The sequence below is a fragment of the Cyprinus carpio genome, chromosome B2, assembly GCF_018340385.1.
Source record: "Cyprinus carpio isolate SPL01 chromosome B2, ASM1834038v1, whole genome shotgun sequence".
NCBI lineage: Eukaryota > Metazoa > Chordata > Actinopteri > Cypriniformes > Cyprinidae > Cyprinus > Cyprinus carpio.
In genome coordinates this window covers 24,231,624-24,247,699 of record NC_056598.1, presented here as the reverse complement: position 1 = coordinate 24,247,699, position 16,076 = coordinate 24,231,624, and the positions used below count along the sequence as shown (strand labels likewise).

The 16,076-nt window shown below is 38.2% G+C and overlaps 1 protein-coding gene and 1 pseudogene across 1 annotated transcript; one reads left to right on the top strand and one right to left on the bottom strand.

The window, feature by feature from the left end:
• Nucleotides 1-264: 264 nt before the first annotated feature.
• On the bottom strand, nucleotides 265-6,632 carry LOC109049699 (annotated as a pseudogene).
• A 124-nt stretch (nucleotides 6,633-6,756) lies between these two features.
• Nucleotides 6,757-15,552, top strand: LOC109069540 (guanylate-binding protein 1-like). Its single transcript, XM_042718755.1, has 11 exons — nucleotides 6,757-6,914; nucleotides 11,816-12,033; nucleotides 12,120-12,247; nucleotides 12,334-12,443; nucleotides 12,536-12,738; nucleotides 12,863-13,108; nucleotides 13,212-13,360; nucleotides 13,963-14,094; nucleotides 14,374-14,586; nucleotides 14,685-14,787; nucleotides 14,968-15,552. Exons 2-11 carry the CDS (start codon nucleotides 11,844-11,846, stop codon nucleotides 15,357-15,359), a joined length of 1,866 nt encoding a protein of 621 aa, XP_042574689.1. The 5' UTR covers nucleotides 6,757-6,914; nucleotides 11,816-11,843; the 3' UTR covers nucleotides 15,360-15,552.
• The last annotated feature ends 524 nt before the right edge of the window (nucleotides 15,553-16,076 follow it).

The following is a 16,076-nucleotide window of genomic DNA, read 5'->3' as shown; positions in this document are numbered from 1 at the left end:
CCATGAAATCAAGTGGTTATTTTTAACTAAGTACAGAGGGAATGATACATTTATAATCTCTCTGGGCTTTTTTTGTGGTATTTTTTTCCAAGACAATAATACTAGTATTTTGACAGATTTTCAAAGTATTTTTACACCAGGATCACCTGCTCCAAGGATGATAACTGATGATTAAGTTTTAAAAATCATTCAGAATTAAAAAAAATTTAATTGCAAAATCCACACTATTGCATGACAGTGGCACTTTCAGAATGATTTTTTTTCCCCAGCTGATGAATGAGAAAAACATTGACAGCCGATCGGAATCCACCTGAAATTAAAAGAGCTTGAGCATGTAAAATGGCAGATGATTGTTTGTTGGTGTGGACACTAATTGTGAACAGCCCTTTAGAGTGAATGGCATATGTGAGAGAAGCATACAGTACTCACTTTGTGCAAAAACTGTCCTTATTTGAACCATTTCGAGACTGCAGACAGACCACGGCTAACAAAGCCCGGCAAGATCAATTCTGTTGTGGCACCGATACCATCCATAATCCGGCTGACTGTGGATGGTTTTGACTTCTCTTCTTTATTCATTTCTGATCTTAAGCTGTCAATCTGCCTCTGCATGTGGGAGGCTTGCTCCTGTAAATTCTTCTGTAGAAGAGCATCCTTCTCCTGCAATACAAACCAAAAAACAGCCACCGGTGAAAGAATTGCTAACCATGACTTTGACCTTTGAAGGTGACTTCTCTGGAACACAGCAAAGTACATGTTTTGAAAGAAAGTGTCCTGTTCTTACTCTTAGTTTGGCTTCCAGGACTCGTTCATTGTCTCTCCTCATTCTCTCCTGCTCTCTTTCCATTTGACGAATGATCTGATCTACATGTTCCTTATGGGTTCTCTGCATGTCTTTAAACACCCGATCCTGTAACCGGTTCTGTTCCTCTAGACCTCTTTGCCGCTGCTCTAGAATCTCATTCTTCAACCTCTGCACTGTATTAAGAAAGAGAGAGACAGTATAATGAACCAATTCTGATTCAAAATCAATTGCTGAGTTTGTCTTGTGTATCACTGAGAGCTTTGACTGATGGTTGAATGACAGAAGTGTGCAGCTGATTTGAGCTGTACCCTCTTTTTCCTGTTCTGCTTCACTGAGAGATTGATCAGCTTGTAGAATCATATTTCCAATATCTTCCTTTTCTTTCAAAAACTTGCTCAACACTTCTTCACTCTGTAGAAAAAAGACTGGTATCATTTAAAATGTGCTGTAAGTAATCCATAAATTTTGTTCTTGCTACTAAAACTATTAAAAAATAATTTAATTGAAAGAAATATACAAATTAGATTAACTGAAATATGTTTTTTTGGTATATTTATTTATTTTTGGACAGCTGTGATCACTAGAGTAGCAGTAGAACTTTAATAAGAGGTCCCGAGTCTTAACATTCTTAACAGTCTTTAACAGACCCAATGGAATGAACAATTCTAAATCTTTGTTTCATGACTGCATGTTATTTTTAATCTTTATCAGCATTAAAGATGTTGATCAGTGCTGTTGTAACCATCTATAGCAAAGCATGCATGTGTGAAATGTACCATTATTTGTGAGCGTGTTCTTGCCCTGTAGTCATTGGTCAGATGTCCGAGCATGTCTCTGTATTGTCGGTATCCTCCAGATTTCAGGTATGATCCATCAAAAACACCTTTTTCCAGTGTATCAAACACCTCATGCAGAACAGCTTTACACTGCTTGATAGATTCTTCCTGATTCTGCTGCAACAACTGCTGATATTCATCATGAATTTTCCCCTAAAACAAATGAAAGAAACAGATAAAATGTGATGAACTTAAATTTGTACTCTACGTTTGCATAGACATACTGCTCATTTGAGCTTTTTGTGTCAGCAGGTACTTTACCATGAGCTCCCGTTGGTAGATCTGGTCATTGTCATTGAAGGACATGGTGATGAAAACTTCAATGGCCTTCTTCTCTACATCTGTGTGGATGTCGGACAGCTCTTCTGGGCGCATTGGAAGCAGAGCCATCTTAAGCATCTCTATCATGTAGAACTGGAGGGCCTCATCCACTGCACGGACGTTCTGGATCTTAGCCAGAGACACCACTGCGTTCTCCAGACACGGAACATTCCCGCTGCGGATCGCCTCTACATAAACCTCAGCAAGATTACCCAGAGCTGACAAAAACACAGATTGTGGAACACAGATTATGCAAGCGATTTTGGAACAACACCCAAAATTTGAGAAAAGAGATTAGAGCAGTACTATGTGTTTGGAAGACATCATTAGTGTCATATTTGCTGCTAGTGGAGCAGATATCACTTACAGCACCTTTAGAAAGTCAATAATACCAACCAATTTAAAAACAACAACAACAAAAAAAAACAATAGAAATAGAAACCAATATATATTGCATCACTAAAAATTAGATTGCTGGATGTCATGTGTCTAAAAAGAGATTAGAAGATTCACTTCAACATTTGTTTTCTGCAAGTTCTTTTACTGTATGAAAGTACACACCTGTTCCAGTAATTACACGTCCTCCGCTGACGGTTTTTGGATCTGCACACTCATAAATGTAATGGCAGAATATGTTTGCCTGCTCAAGGAACTCTGAATCCAGATCTTTCTCAGTCAGCTCTTCCATTCTTCTCATGTTTTGTGTACTCGACAAAGCACTTCCTAACCGCAAAGAAATGGCGCAGACATCGACGGGGCAGGTTATACTGCTCAGTCTGAGGCGAACAGCCTAAAATAAGAAATAACATTACAAACAAGCAGTAATAATTTGTATTATATTTAAAACAATTACTATTCCTTGCTGAATAGAACAGCATAGACCAGCTTATTCTCCCATGTTCTTTAGCATCTGCTAAAACTGGTTCTCAAACGGGGGGTGGGGTTTTTGAGCAGAGATTTTAATTTAATTTTGTGATCTAATAAGGCACAGCTGAATGTAATGAATGGATAGTGTATATTGCTTTACTGTGTATGTGTAATGCCTCAACTGATTTGAGTGTCAGTGCACTCTCCAGATACTCGTCTGATGTTATTGGCTCGTTTCCTATTTTCAGTTCCAGAGTGAAGTCACGAACAGCCCAGACAAATGATGGAAAAACACGCATGAAATCTGCTGACTTTTCCTCATCTTGACTCTCTTCTGCCTTCACACGAATGTTCTCTGTCAACTCTGTAACATAGCTACATTCAGTGCAGTTCAGGAGGAGTAACACTGGTGCTATGAGAGATTGTTTTCAATCTATTGCATTGTATGTGCATGTTTTGTTTTTATTGTGTGAGAAGGATACTGCAGCTTTTCTAGTGCTGTGTTGTCAATGACCCCTAAGCTGTTGTACACTAGAGTGCTGCTGAGAAGAACAGCCAGACAGAAGATCCATGTATCGTGTTTCTCATCCCCCTGAAATATTAAGAGACTGTCAGTTACAGTAAGTGGACAAATATAAGTTACTTATGCTGAAATTAATGTATATTTTTGATTCAATGGAGATATTTGCTATGAAAACATCATTGCTTATCTGTTTCTCTCCTACCTTCCTCACGTCACCAAGTCCCTCTGTGTCCAGCAGAACCAGAGTTTGTCCTTCTTCATAGGGGTGAGGGACACACCACATCCAGATGCCTTTAGTCTTTGATTCAATAGTGCTGCCAAGAGCAAAGCCTGAGACAGTCACAATGACATAATTATCCAAGATGACAAATGCATGTTACATTTAAATGCATATGCAATGTAAAAAAAAAAAAAAAAAAAAAAAGTGTATAAATAGCAGGAAAGTAGCGCATCTGGACACAAACACAATCATTCACCCATTACTCTTATTTTATGGTTTTATTTTTATATTGCTCTGTTTGCTATATTGCTTTATTAGGGGCCAAGCACAGAGGGTGCGTAGGAACCTATTGTATCCGTTAGGATTCTTCTTCTTATTACTCTTCCTTTTTCTTCCGCCGCAAGTCTATGGCAGCCCATAGAACCGCATGCGGGAAAGTTGTGAAATTTGGCAAACCTATAGAGGACAGTGTCAACATTAACCATAGCAAATCTGGAGTCTCTAACTCCAACTCTCTAGCGCCACCACTTGTCCAAATTTTCAATTCCTTTATGCTAATAACTTTTGAACCTTAAGGGACAGAAAGAAAACTTTATTTTTCTCTGAATCCTTAGTCCATGCCAAGTCGGATAAACCCCAGAATTCAAAAATTGCAAGGTTTAGTTTTTTTTCTATTTATAAATGTTCGAAAAACATACTTTTTCGAACTCGTCCTAGACGGTTTGTCTGATTCTCACCAAAATTGGGTCAGATCATCTTCAGACCATGCTGGCAAATAGTTATGCAATTCAAGTTGATTCGACCAGCAGTTCTCGAATGACATTCGAACAAATTTAACGAAAAGCACGCAAAAATGCATGTGAGGCTATATCTCGGCAATGGTTTGCCGTATTGAGACCAAACCTGGTGTGTGTTATAACCATAGACTGTATAAAAACATGGACATAGTGTCCGTGACGTCACCCATAGACTCCTGAAGAGTGGTTTTGAAGCTCAAAGAGTGCAGAGCGGGCCGTCGCCATCTTGGCAGCACATCACCGCGCGACTCTCCCGAATAATCGAAAATGGGCAAAAAGGCGGGAGTTGGCTGCTGAAGCCATGCCCACCTAACGCGACGGCATTGTCAGCAGCGGCAATCCACCTGTCACTCAAGTGGCCATGCCCTTAATTATGCAGAACTTTAAGGCTTAATATAATTTAAACGGATGACTTATAAAAAATTCACCCCCCTCACAGTTGTCATGAAGGGCAAAATTAGCTAAATAGACCAAAATAATTTTTTGAACCAGGCTGTAAACATGTTTTTTTCTGCTGTAAAGTTGGCATTTTAACATGTGGATTCTATGGGACTGACTCCCTTTTGCAGCCAGCCTCAAGCGGCCAGCCGATGAATTACAGTTTTAGTCACTTCCTTGTTGGCTTTAACAAGCATAGCCTGAGGCTATGACTTTACAAAAATGCTAATAACGTTTGAATAAATTGGACTATTGGAATGAAAACGGTCTCGCTATATTCTTTGGGTCATGCCGAGAACATTGATACCAATTATGACAAAATTGGCCAAAGTTCCTGCCATTTTGATTCATGTTGAAAACCTACTTTTTCAAACTCCTCCTAGACCATTAGTCCAATTTTCACCAAATGTGACTCAGATCATCTTCAGACAATGCTGGCAAAAAGTTATGGATTTCGTGTCGATATACGAAACGGTTTTCGTTCAACGCACCAACGAATTTGTTGGAAAGATGCCAAAATGTATCTGGAGGCTGTATCTCTGCAAAGCTTTGACATATTTACACCAAACTTTGTATGTGCCATTGTCACCTCAAATTGATCACGCCACATCAATTTGGTAACAGCACCATCTATTGGTCTGGAGTAATAAACCATTCATTAATTCTTAATTATGAAATTTACATTAATCCTAATAACTTTTGATTGCATTGACCTATTGTAATGAAACTGGTCTCAAAATATTCCTGGGGTCATGCCGACAACATACATGTCAATTATGTCATAATAAGCCGAACTTACTGTCTGCCATTTTGATGTATGTTGAAAACCTACTTTTTGGCACTCCTCATCAACCGTTGGTCCGATTTTCACCAAAATCGAGTCAGATGATCTTCAGACTATGCTGACAAAAGGTTTTGGATTTCGTGTCGATAGACGAAACCGTTTTCGTACAGCGCCGCTACAAATTTTATGCATAGTGCCATACTGCATCTCAGGCTGTATCTCTCCAAATATTTGACATATTGACACCAAACTGTCACCACACTGACCATGCCACTTTAATTTTGTAACAGTGCCACCTATTGGTCAACAGTGATCATATTACTAGTTGTTGTGCTTATGCTTTTTTCAGACATTTTGCCTAAAATAATCATAAAATGGTCTTATTTACTCATTCCTGCCATTGGTCTGAGGCTAAAGCATTTTCTCTCACCAGACTGTTGTCCTGCCAGGCGGTTCATAAGGTAAGATTTCCCCGTATGGTAGAGTCCCACCACAGACACCACCACCACCGGCTCAGTGATCCCATCCAGAATGTCTTTGGCCTCTTTTCTCACATGCAGCTGCCCATTTTCATCATTTTCAATGGGACACACCGGAGCGGACATGAGCCTGCCACATGCCATGACTGCGAGAAAAGCAGTATAACAACATTTTTTACGTTGCCGAACAGTGCATGTTGTTTAAACATTGTGTCAAATCTCAAAAGTTTATAAAATAGGTAGGCAACAGACTTTATTTGACCTCAAATCTAAAGGTCATTAATCATTATGAAACTGATAAACAGATGTGCTTAATTAGTCTCATAGTCTCAGATTTAACATCGAAAAGTAAGCTATATTTATAGTTTTTAATAATTTATTGACTTAATTTATTACCTTAACGATCGTTATACGACGTTAAAAAAAACGTCGTGTTAGCGAGGTCTCTGCTGTAGTAGGCTGAAGTTAACACAACTGGAGCAAAAGGCTTGCAGCACCTTATAGGCCCCTCCTGTGAGATACTTTCTTATCTTTTCCACCATAAATGGTACAGAGACGGGGCGTGTTCTGACATTGGCGAATCAGTGACGCTGACACGAAAGTGAAAATAAAAGTGAAACGGCAGGTTCGGCTCGGTCAATATATAAGTGATTTCCCAGAAATCGACCGTTTAACGTCAAGACAGCTATAGAACGATGGGCGGATACAGGGCGACAAACTCATCGGTGGAGTAACGTTATATAAGACCTGCTTTTCTGTTCAATGCGCGCAGAGAAGTAAAGCGGAGAGGGAGAGAGGCTCGTGAACATCTTTACTCTAAACACATTTTTAAGTTTAGGGTTACGTAAGTGAACTTTGTTTTATTGTTTAATTTCTTTGACATTTATTCAAAAACAAATGTAGAACATCTATTTAAGATTTTCAATTGTGCAAATGTACATATTGTGTACAAACTGAGATTTAATGGCATGTTTTTTTAAATTATATTTTCATTTAATAAATATTTAACCCTTATTTTAACTTTGAATTACACACTCTGATTTACTTTGGGGTTACTTTGAAATGCATGCGCTCGGAAACCCTAACAAGAACACATTCAAATCTCAGGACAATTGTTGTGTCAGACCTGGCCGCTCCCATAACCCTGCTGCGAGCTTTCGAGTTCAACTGGCAGTCAGAATTCCCACGGAGGGTGGGGTTTGTTTGGGGTTGTTTTGTTAAAAAAAGAAACCTGTCCGCTACACATACTTAGTATGAAAACTGGTACTTTACAAAACAAACAGGTTTAACTTTTCACCACAAGAACGATAGCAATGCACATTGAGCGATGGATGTACAAGTCCGTGCATTTACATGGCAATTTAAATGCATTTCAAAAACATTTTGATACAAAAATTCAAACAAAAACAATCTATTAGTCTGCATTTACATTGCATCTATATGACAAATTATATTTTTCTCCCGTCCACTGGTTATCACTATGGCAAACATGCAATTGCAAAAAATGAAACGTTATGAGGTATTCCCAAATCTTTGCTGTGTTTACAGACAGGCTACAGTGTATGTCAGGGTTCCTCAAATCTTGCTCTGGAGGGCCAATGCGCTGCAGACTTTAGCTCCAACCCTGATCAAACTCACCTACCTGTGGTTTTCTAATGAACCTGAAGACATTGATTAGCATGCTCAGGTGTGTTTGATTAGGGTTAGAGCTAAACTCTGCAGGAAAGTGGATCTTGTGGGCCAGATTTGAGGATCCCTGGTGTATGTGATCGTTTGTCCTTTAAGCAGCTGAAAAAAAACAACAACAACTTTTATTCATATTTTGAAGAGCTAGCCTGAAGACCGAGTTCTTTAACTCAGCGGTTCTCATTCCAGTCCTCGTGACCCCCTGCTCTGCATTTTTTGTATGCCTCTCTTATCGCTTCAGGGTTTTCCGCCATGATTCCAGTTTGAAGCGAACGTATATGTTCCATCCAAAGTGCATTGAAGTGTGCGAGACGTGAATTTAAATTTTATTTATTAACCGAGGTATATGATGTCACACTTGTCCGTATGTGAAGACGTTGCGCAGTGCAAATCCGTGAATGTATTTTCCGAAGACTATGAATGTTTCTTCTACAGAGTTCCCCTGCTCAGGGAGGAGCAATGAACACCGTGTAGGGACCATGTCAATGGGAACACAGTTCATGCACTAAGCTCACTTCTAACGAGCTGATTATCTGAACCAGGTGTGTTATCAAAGAGAGGCATAACAACTGTGGAGAGCAGGAGTCCATCGCGATCTCACAAAGTTCTGTAATAAATGAAGCTCTCTACATTGCACAATGGGTCTTTAATTAAATTTTTGTATAAACTTTGTTACAATGAGAGAATTCACGAGCATGCAGAACTTCTGTGTAGTCTTAGCAGTGGCCAATTAGAGGTGTTCAAGAAATCAACAGGTATGTCTGTGATTGGCTACATCACTCAACGCTACAAAAACACCTTGTAAAAAGAAACGTTTGACACAGGAGAAGTTGCCAAATCTGTATTATTACAGTTTTAACTGAACTGCCCTTGCATTCATTTGAGAGAGTGTGAGAAAATCGATGTGAGATCGCTCCACCTTAGTTACTGTTGCTACTTCTGACAAGCCATGCACTCTGCCACAGGTTCTCATGCAGTGAAAAATACATTTCAGAGCAAAGAGGGCACTACAGACAACACGCCAGATAAACTAAACTTTAATAAATAATACTTTTTTGTTTGTTTTATTTAATTGATAAATAGTTTTGTGGCTCTGTTGCGCCTCAGTTCAAGTAGCACGTGAACCGATCATCTCTTCCACTTTATAGATTTAGCATGAAGTAAACATGAACATCTTGTTTCAGCCGGGGATGCACCGAGTTAAACGTCACATGTTGTCATATCGGAATAGAGTGGTGGAACTATAATGTCACTTTGTAGGCAAAAACCTGGAAGCGAGTTAGCATTCTAGCACTTCCGGTTCCATCGTCCCAGAGTAAAAGGTTTTTTTGGATGGAATTTTGGTTAAATCCCTAAAATAAGGTCCGTGGTTCACACAGTCTCAAGATACTTTTACGTTTTATTCTATGACATAAAACACCCCAATCGTGATTTTTTTTTTAAACTGTTACGTTTCTTAAAAAAAGACTGTTGCTAACAAGTTGCTAAATGGGACTACAGGCGTAGTCTGAGATGTTAATTAAATGTCATCACGCTGAAAAGTTTGTTGATTTACAGTATTTTCCAGTCGTAGTATAATTTTTAATACAATTAATTGTAGAATAACCAATTAATAGTTTCCCGCATTTTATATTGTTGGTTGACGATATTTTTTTGTTTTGCCCCGAAATGCAACACAAGTCTTCAGATGGAAGATGCTCATCGCTTTCCTACTGATGCAGAGAAATTTGCTCACTCTGCTGTCATTTAATAATTAAATGCACAAATTGTATTGAATAGTACCTGGAGACACGTTTTTAATTAAAATATACATATTAATCAAGGATTTATTGACTTGTAATGCACCTTACTTCGAAATGTGCAGAAATATGTGCTTTCATATGCCCTTTAGTTATGATTATTTCATTTATTCACTGTACTATTTATTATTAATGTCTCATTTCAGATTGGCTCTAGTTTTGTGCTTATTCTAGTTTATATGAAAAGGTTAATGTAGCATGTATTAAAATTCATAGAGTAAATCCTTTTCACTAAACACGTTAAAAATAAGTTTGAAAAAGTTGTGGGAAACATGGTGGTGGTGACGCTGAAGGTGAGCGACCGTGGTGCTGTAGTTCGTTTACAGCCTACGTTTAGCTTTTAAGTTCTGGCGCTTTTATTTAGGCTTCAAAATTCATCAAAGTTATTATTTTGTGAAGATTATCTTGATGGACAAAACGTGTAAGTTTTATGAACTATGGTTGAACACAGAGTTTTTTTTTTTTTTTTTTTTTTGCGATCATCCAAAAGCCTATGGAAAAATCCTATAGGCTTTTTGTTGAGGGAACCAGTGTCATGCTAACAGCAGATCCGCCTACAAAGTGACGTCATAGTTCCCCCACTCTATTATGGTAATTACGACATGGTGTGAATGCACCACAAGTCTAGCGAAGTTAAAGGGGTCATATGATGCTTTTTTTTAAAGATCATTATTTGGTGTAACATAATATGTTGACATGCTTTAATGTTCAAAAACACACATTATTTTTCAAACACTGTACATTATTGTAGGTCCTCTATGCCCCGCCTCTCTCAAAAGCATTGTTTTCTACAAAGTCCCTCCTTCCAACAAGCGCAGACAAGCACAAAACTCTGCATTTGAACAGTCAATAGCAAATATTTAAACTAATAACAAAACATACTTACAGTAGCTGATTCAGAAGCGACAGATTGTCGTAGCAAAGTAAGAATTACCTCCTCTCCTAGGTTCACGAAACGGTTGTCCATAAAATGCGTTGCTGTTCTGTTCTTAAAGATTCCTAAATGCATCTACTTTGGGAAGGCCAAATAAAGTGCTTTTGCTTTTGCCTAGACACACTGCATCTCCCTGACATGGCTGCCTCAACACTAACTGCGGTTACTGAAACCACGCCTTCTTTCTTTGCGTGAACATTTGGGCGGCATTACGCAAATATATCCACATAGTGACGTAGACGTGGGGGCGTGTTTGAATGAGCTGTTTTAGGGGGATATAAAGAATATCTCTTTGGTTTTAAGACTTTAGTCTTTGCAACTTCAGGGATCTTATCTATGCACAATCAGCTTGTTACACTCCAAAGAGAAAGGAAAACTGGAAATCGCATCATATGACCCGTTTAATCCACTCTCCTGTCTGATTTGTTTGTTGGACAAGATGGCGGATTTGCTGTTATGATTGGTCAGATCGTCTGTCAATCAAGTTCTCACGCTGAATGTATGAGTTGTATAACTCCACCATAAAAATACTTTATCATTTAAAAAATACTGTGTAATTTACCTGTTTAGTGTATTATTGCTGTTATATAAATAAGTAAATAAATACATAATATAGTCATATTGTATATTTGGGCGGTGGGCTGCAAATCCATAACTGTAAGTGGGCAGTGATTCTGGCCATGCTCATAAAGGTCTCAAACATGATTTCCTGATGAATATGTTTAATTTTTTAATAAACCATGTAAAATTGCTAATGCAAATAAATAAATACGTATTTGAAGCCAGAGGAAATTTTTTTTTTTTTTTGAACCTGCCCTGTATGCCACTTTTTTTTAGCTTTCTCCTTTTTGTCCTTCGAGTATTTAAAATCATAGACAAAAAAAGTCATCAACATTTGCCTTTAAAAAAATAAATAAATAAATATATATATATATATATATATATATATATATATATATATATATATATATATATATATATATATATATATATATATATATATATATATATATATAGAGAGAGAGAGAGAGAGAGAGAGAGAGAGAGAGAGAGAGAGAGAGAGAGAGAGAGAGAGAGAGAGAGAGAGAGTCATGCAAATATCTTACTAACTAGCTAAAATTATAATTCTAGTAAAGTAATAAAGCATGTGTGGGACCATAATGATCAGTGACCATTTCATACTGTTTTTATGGAAGTTAATAATAGATTTCAGTGAAGTCAGTGTTGGTGAACAATTAGTTGTTTTGTTGTATGTAGTGTAGGTTTTTATACATATTGTTTACAATATTCTGTTTGCAGTAACCAAATCATTATTTTTTCCTTTAGCAAACCGGAAGAGCTAGAGAGAGCCAGCATGTCTAAAGCTGGACTAATGTCTTCACCCATATGTTTGGTGGAGAATGTGAATGGATCACTCAGCGTCTATAAGCAGGCCATTGAGTTCCTGAGTAGGATCAATGAGCCGGTGGTGGTGGTGTCTGTGGTGGGACTCTACCGTACGGGGAAGTCTTACCTCATGAACCGCCTGGCTGGACAACAGTCAGGTGAGAAAACTGTCTAGACATGCCAGCTTAATGTGTACATATTAGCTACATGCTAATTATAATAATAAAAAACATGGTTGTCTCAGGCTTTGCTCTCGGCAATACTATTGAGTCGAAGACCAAAGGCATCTGGATGTGGTGTGTCCCTCACCCTAAAATAGAAGGACACACTCTAGTGCTGCTGGACACAGAGGGACTTGGTGACGTGGCCAAAGTGAGGACAAGAATAAAGTTGTAGACTTAATAGTCTTGTTGATATATGTTATGGATGATTTGATCTGAAGACTCTGTGTGTTTCAGGGAGACTCTAAGAATGACAGCTGGATCTTCTGTCTGGCTGTTCTGCTCAGCAGCACACTGGTGTACAACAGCCGTGGCACTATTGATAACTCTGCAGTGGAAAAGCTGCAGTATCCTTTAACCACATAACCCACTTCCTCTTTTACATCCTGTATACAAACATACACTTCATAAGACGTTGTTTTTTCTTAATGTGCTGCAGCTACGTTGTTGAACTCACTGAGCAGATCAAGATCAGATCGACAGAAGCAGCAGTTGATGAGGAGGAAGAAGAGGATTGTAAGTTTGTGCAGTTTTTCCCATCATTCACCTGGGTCGTGAGAGATTTCACCTTGGAATTAGAAATTGATGGGAAGAGTGTGACCGAGGACGAGTACCTTGAATTTGCCCTTCAGCTCAAGAAAGGTATTTACAAGAGACTTAAACATTGCTAGAATTTGAAACGTATGTAAATAAACAGTGACTGAAGACTGGCAAAAGAAAATCTTTCTTACTGCATTTTGGTAAAAATGTTATTTTCTCCTAAAAGGTGTGGGCAAGAAAGCCAGTGACTACAACCTGCCTCGTCAGTGCATCCGAAACTATTTCCCATCCCCCAGGAAGTGTTTTGTGTTCCCTTCTCCAGCCTCGCCTCAAAACATGACACGCTTAGAAAGCTTGCATGAACGGGACCTTGTACCTGATTTTCTACAGGTCACAGGGCATTTTTGTGACCACATCTTTCACAATAGTGTCGTGAAAACAGTGAAAGGAGGACACAGAGTTACTGGCAAATGTGAGTGTTTTACCAGTTTAATATTGAAAAAATTTAGTGTTCAGACCCATAAGCTGTTATAATTGAAAGTTAAATCTGTTTATGTGTTTGTGTGTGTTGTCAGTGCTCGGACATCTGGTTGAGATTTATGTAAACACAATCAAAAGTGGTAAAGTGCCCTGTCTTGAAAATGCAGTTGTTGCGCTTGCGAATCTAGAGAACCAGACAGCTGTTCAAGAAGCTTTAAAAGCATATCAGATTGGGATGGAAAAGGTATGACACATTATCTCATATATTCACTCAGTGCAGTTACTCATCAAACTGTGCTTTACTTATCTAAAGTTGCATTAGCTTGGCTTTAGTGGAGTTTTTAGTTAAAAGATGTGTATTTTGGAAGCAGCTGTTATTTGATTAATATAACATTAAATGAAATTATGCACATATATACAGATCACTTGGGCAGACATTAGTTTAAAAGCATCATCTGTTAACCATTTTATATGATGATATTCAGCAAGAAAACAGATAAAAGTCAGCACACCTAGGCTCCACAAATGTAATAACAGACTATCACATATTTGACATTTCGAGCATGCAGGCTCTTTATCAGACTGATCAGTCTGCGTGCTTGAAGCCTCACCTATGTGATATTTGTATTTTTGGAGACTAGGTGTGCCGACTTTTTTCTATTTTCATGATCAGTATTTTCTTGTTGAGCATTCTGTTTGAGGTTTTCCATTGTGTGTTCTTTTTTTTCTTTTTTTTTGCTGCTGATATGATATTTTTATAAAAATTTTAATTTTTAATTATTAATTATTTGAAACTGAACCGAATTATTACAGCCATTCAGTGACAAAGCATGCTGCTCTTTCCAGGTGAAGAACAAGTTCCCAGTAGGTGTGGATGATATTTCCTTAGAGCACCAGAAGTTCAGCAGTCTGGCCACCGCTGAGTTTATGAAACGCTCCTTTAAAGACGAAAAAGGAAAATATGTGAACAAACTGAGGGTAAGTTTCAAATGCACCTCTCACAATGGTGCTGCTGTTTTTTGAATAATTTGTAAATATGCAAAGCCTTGTTTCATTGTGCATTATTTTAAATGATAGTTAGTTAGTGGTGTATAGATATTGCTCTTATGTGTGCAAGGAAAAAAATTAATCTTTTTATTTTATGGAATCTGAAGAGGTGCACAGATGGTCATTCCTTAAACTGTAACTCAGCTATGGTAGTATAGTAGACTTTTTCCAGCTTGTATATGTGATGCATGTGTTTTTATGTATGTTTAGGAAGACATAGATATGTACTATATAGGCCTGCTGCAAGAGAATGAGATGGCATCAGAAAGAAAGTGCAGAGATCTGCTGAAGAATCTGTTCTCTGACATGAATAAACGGCTGCAGGATGGAGAGTACAGTAAGTCTGGAGGATATGAACTCTACTGCAGAGACAGAGACGCCGTTGTTGAGCAGTACCGCAGAGAACCCAAAAAAGGTGTATCGGTGAGGACATAGTGTTTTTGTGAAATTGTTCTTTGAATATACATGAGCAGATGGGTCTGTCTATACAGTAAAAGTTAATAATGTATGTTTATTTTCAGTCTGAGGCAGTGCTGAATGAGTTTCTGAATGAGCGAGGACCAGAAGCAAATAGCATCCTCTACATGGACACAAAACTCACTGAAAATGACAGAAAGATTGAAGGTAAATCTTTGTCAACCCAATGAATATTTGTTATTCATTACACTGTTTCATCTTGGAGCATTTGTAATTTAATAAACCCAAAACCCCAAATTGGTACTCAAGAGCATCTCTAAGGCATCTTTGAAGTTTGGTAGTAACATCATATTTCACATATTTTTTGTTTTCTATGTTGACTGACAGAACAAAAGGAAAAGAATGCTCTACTGGAACAGAAGTTTAAAGAGGAAGAGGAGAAACGCATTGAGAGTGAGCGAATGATGCAGGCAGAGAAAGAGAGGCAGCAGGACCAAATGAGGCAGATGCAGGAGAAGTTCAACAAGGAGCTGGAGCAGCAGCAGCAGGAGATGGACAGAGCCATTGAGAGCAAGCTGATGGAGCGGGAGGAGATGATAAAGAAGAACATGAAGGAGAAAGCTGATCTCCTGAACGAAGAGATAACAAATCTAAAAAAAGAAAAGGAAAATTCTGGTGGTTTTATGAAGGAATATGTGATGCCTTTTGTAGGAGCTTTGAAAGAAATCCTTCCATCTGTCCTTAAGTATAGAGTGCTGATGAAAGGACTCAAAAAGTAAAGTAAAATGACCTTTTCCATGCAAATCACTGTTGCATCACAGATAGATATATTCATATCGCTTACAAGACACAAAGTATTTTTTTTTTTATTTAGACTGTGTTTTGTTTGTTAACGAGTAGTGTTCTAATTCACATACTTAATGTACTGTATACTGTGTAATAAAAGTTTGCACTATGTTGCTGGTGATGGGAGTTTCTTTGCCATTTTTGCCTATTGACTTAGGGGGACTTTTCCAAATCTCATTGGATTTAGTAGGTTGTCTGGGTACTTTTCAACTACTGTTTTTCAAAAGGTATGAATTCTAATATACTGTACTATCAGGCCCTTCCTAATGGAGCATGCTGCACAACATCTTGTCCAGGCGTCATTTCAAGGCTGGACTATTACATTTCTCTCCTGGCTGGTTTTCCATCATGCACAATCAAACCTCTACAAATGATTCAGAATGCAGTGGCACATCTGGTCATAAATGAGCTAATAAAGGGCCCACGTCATACCTCTCTTCATCTCCTTGCACTGGCTACCAGTTGCAGCTCGCATGAAGTTCAAGACATTGATGCTTGCATATAGAACAGCTACAGGCTCAGCACAGAGAGGCACAAAATCACTTTACTGAACATTTTCATTTACCGTTCCTGTCTGGTGGAATGATCTTCCCACCCCTGTTCTGAATGCTGAATCCCTGACAATTTTCAAGCAATAGCTGAAAACTCAT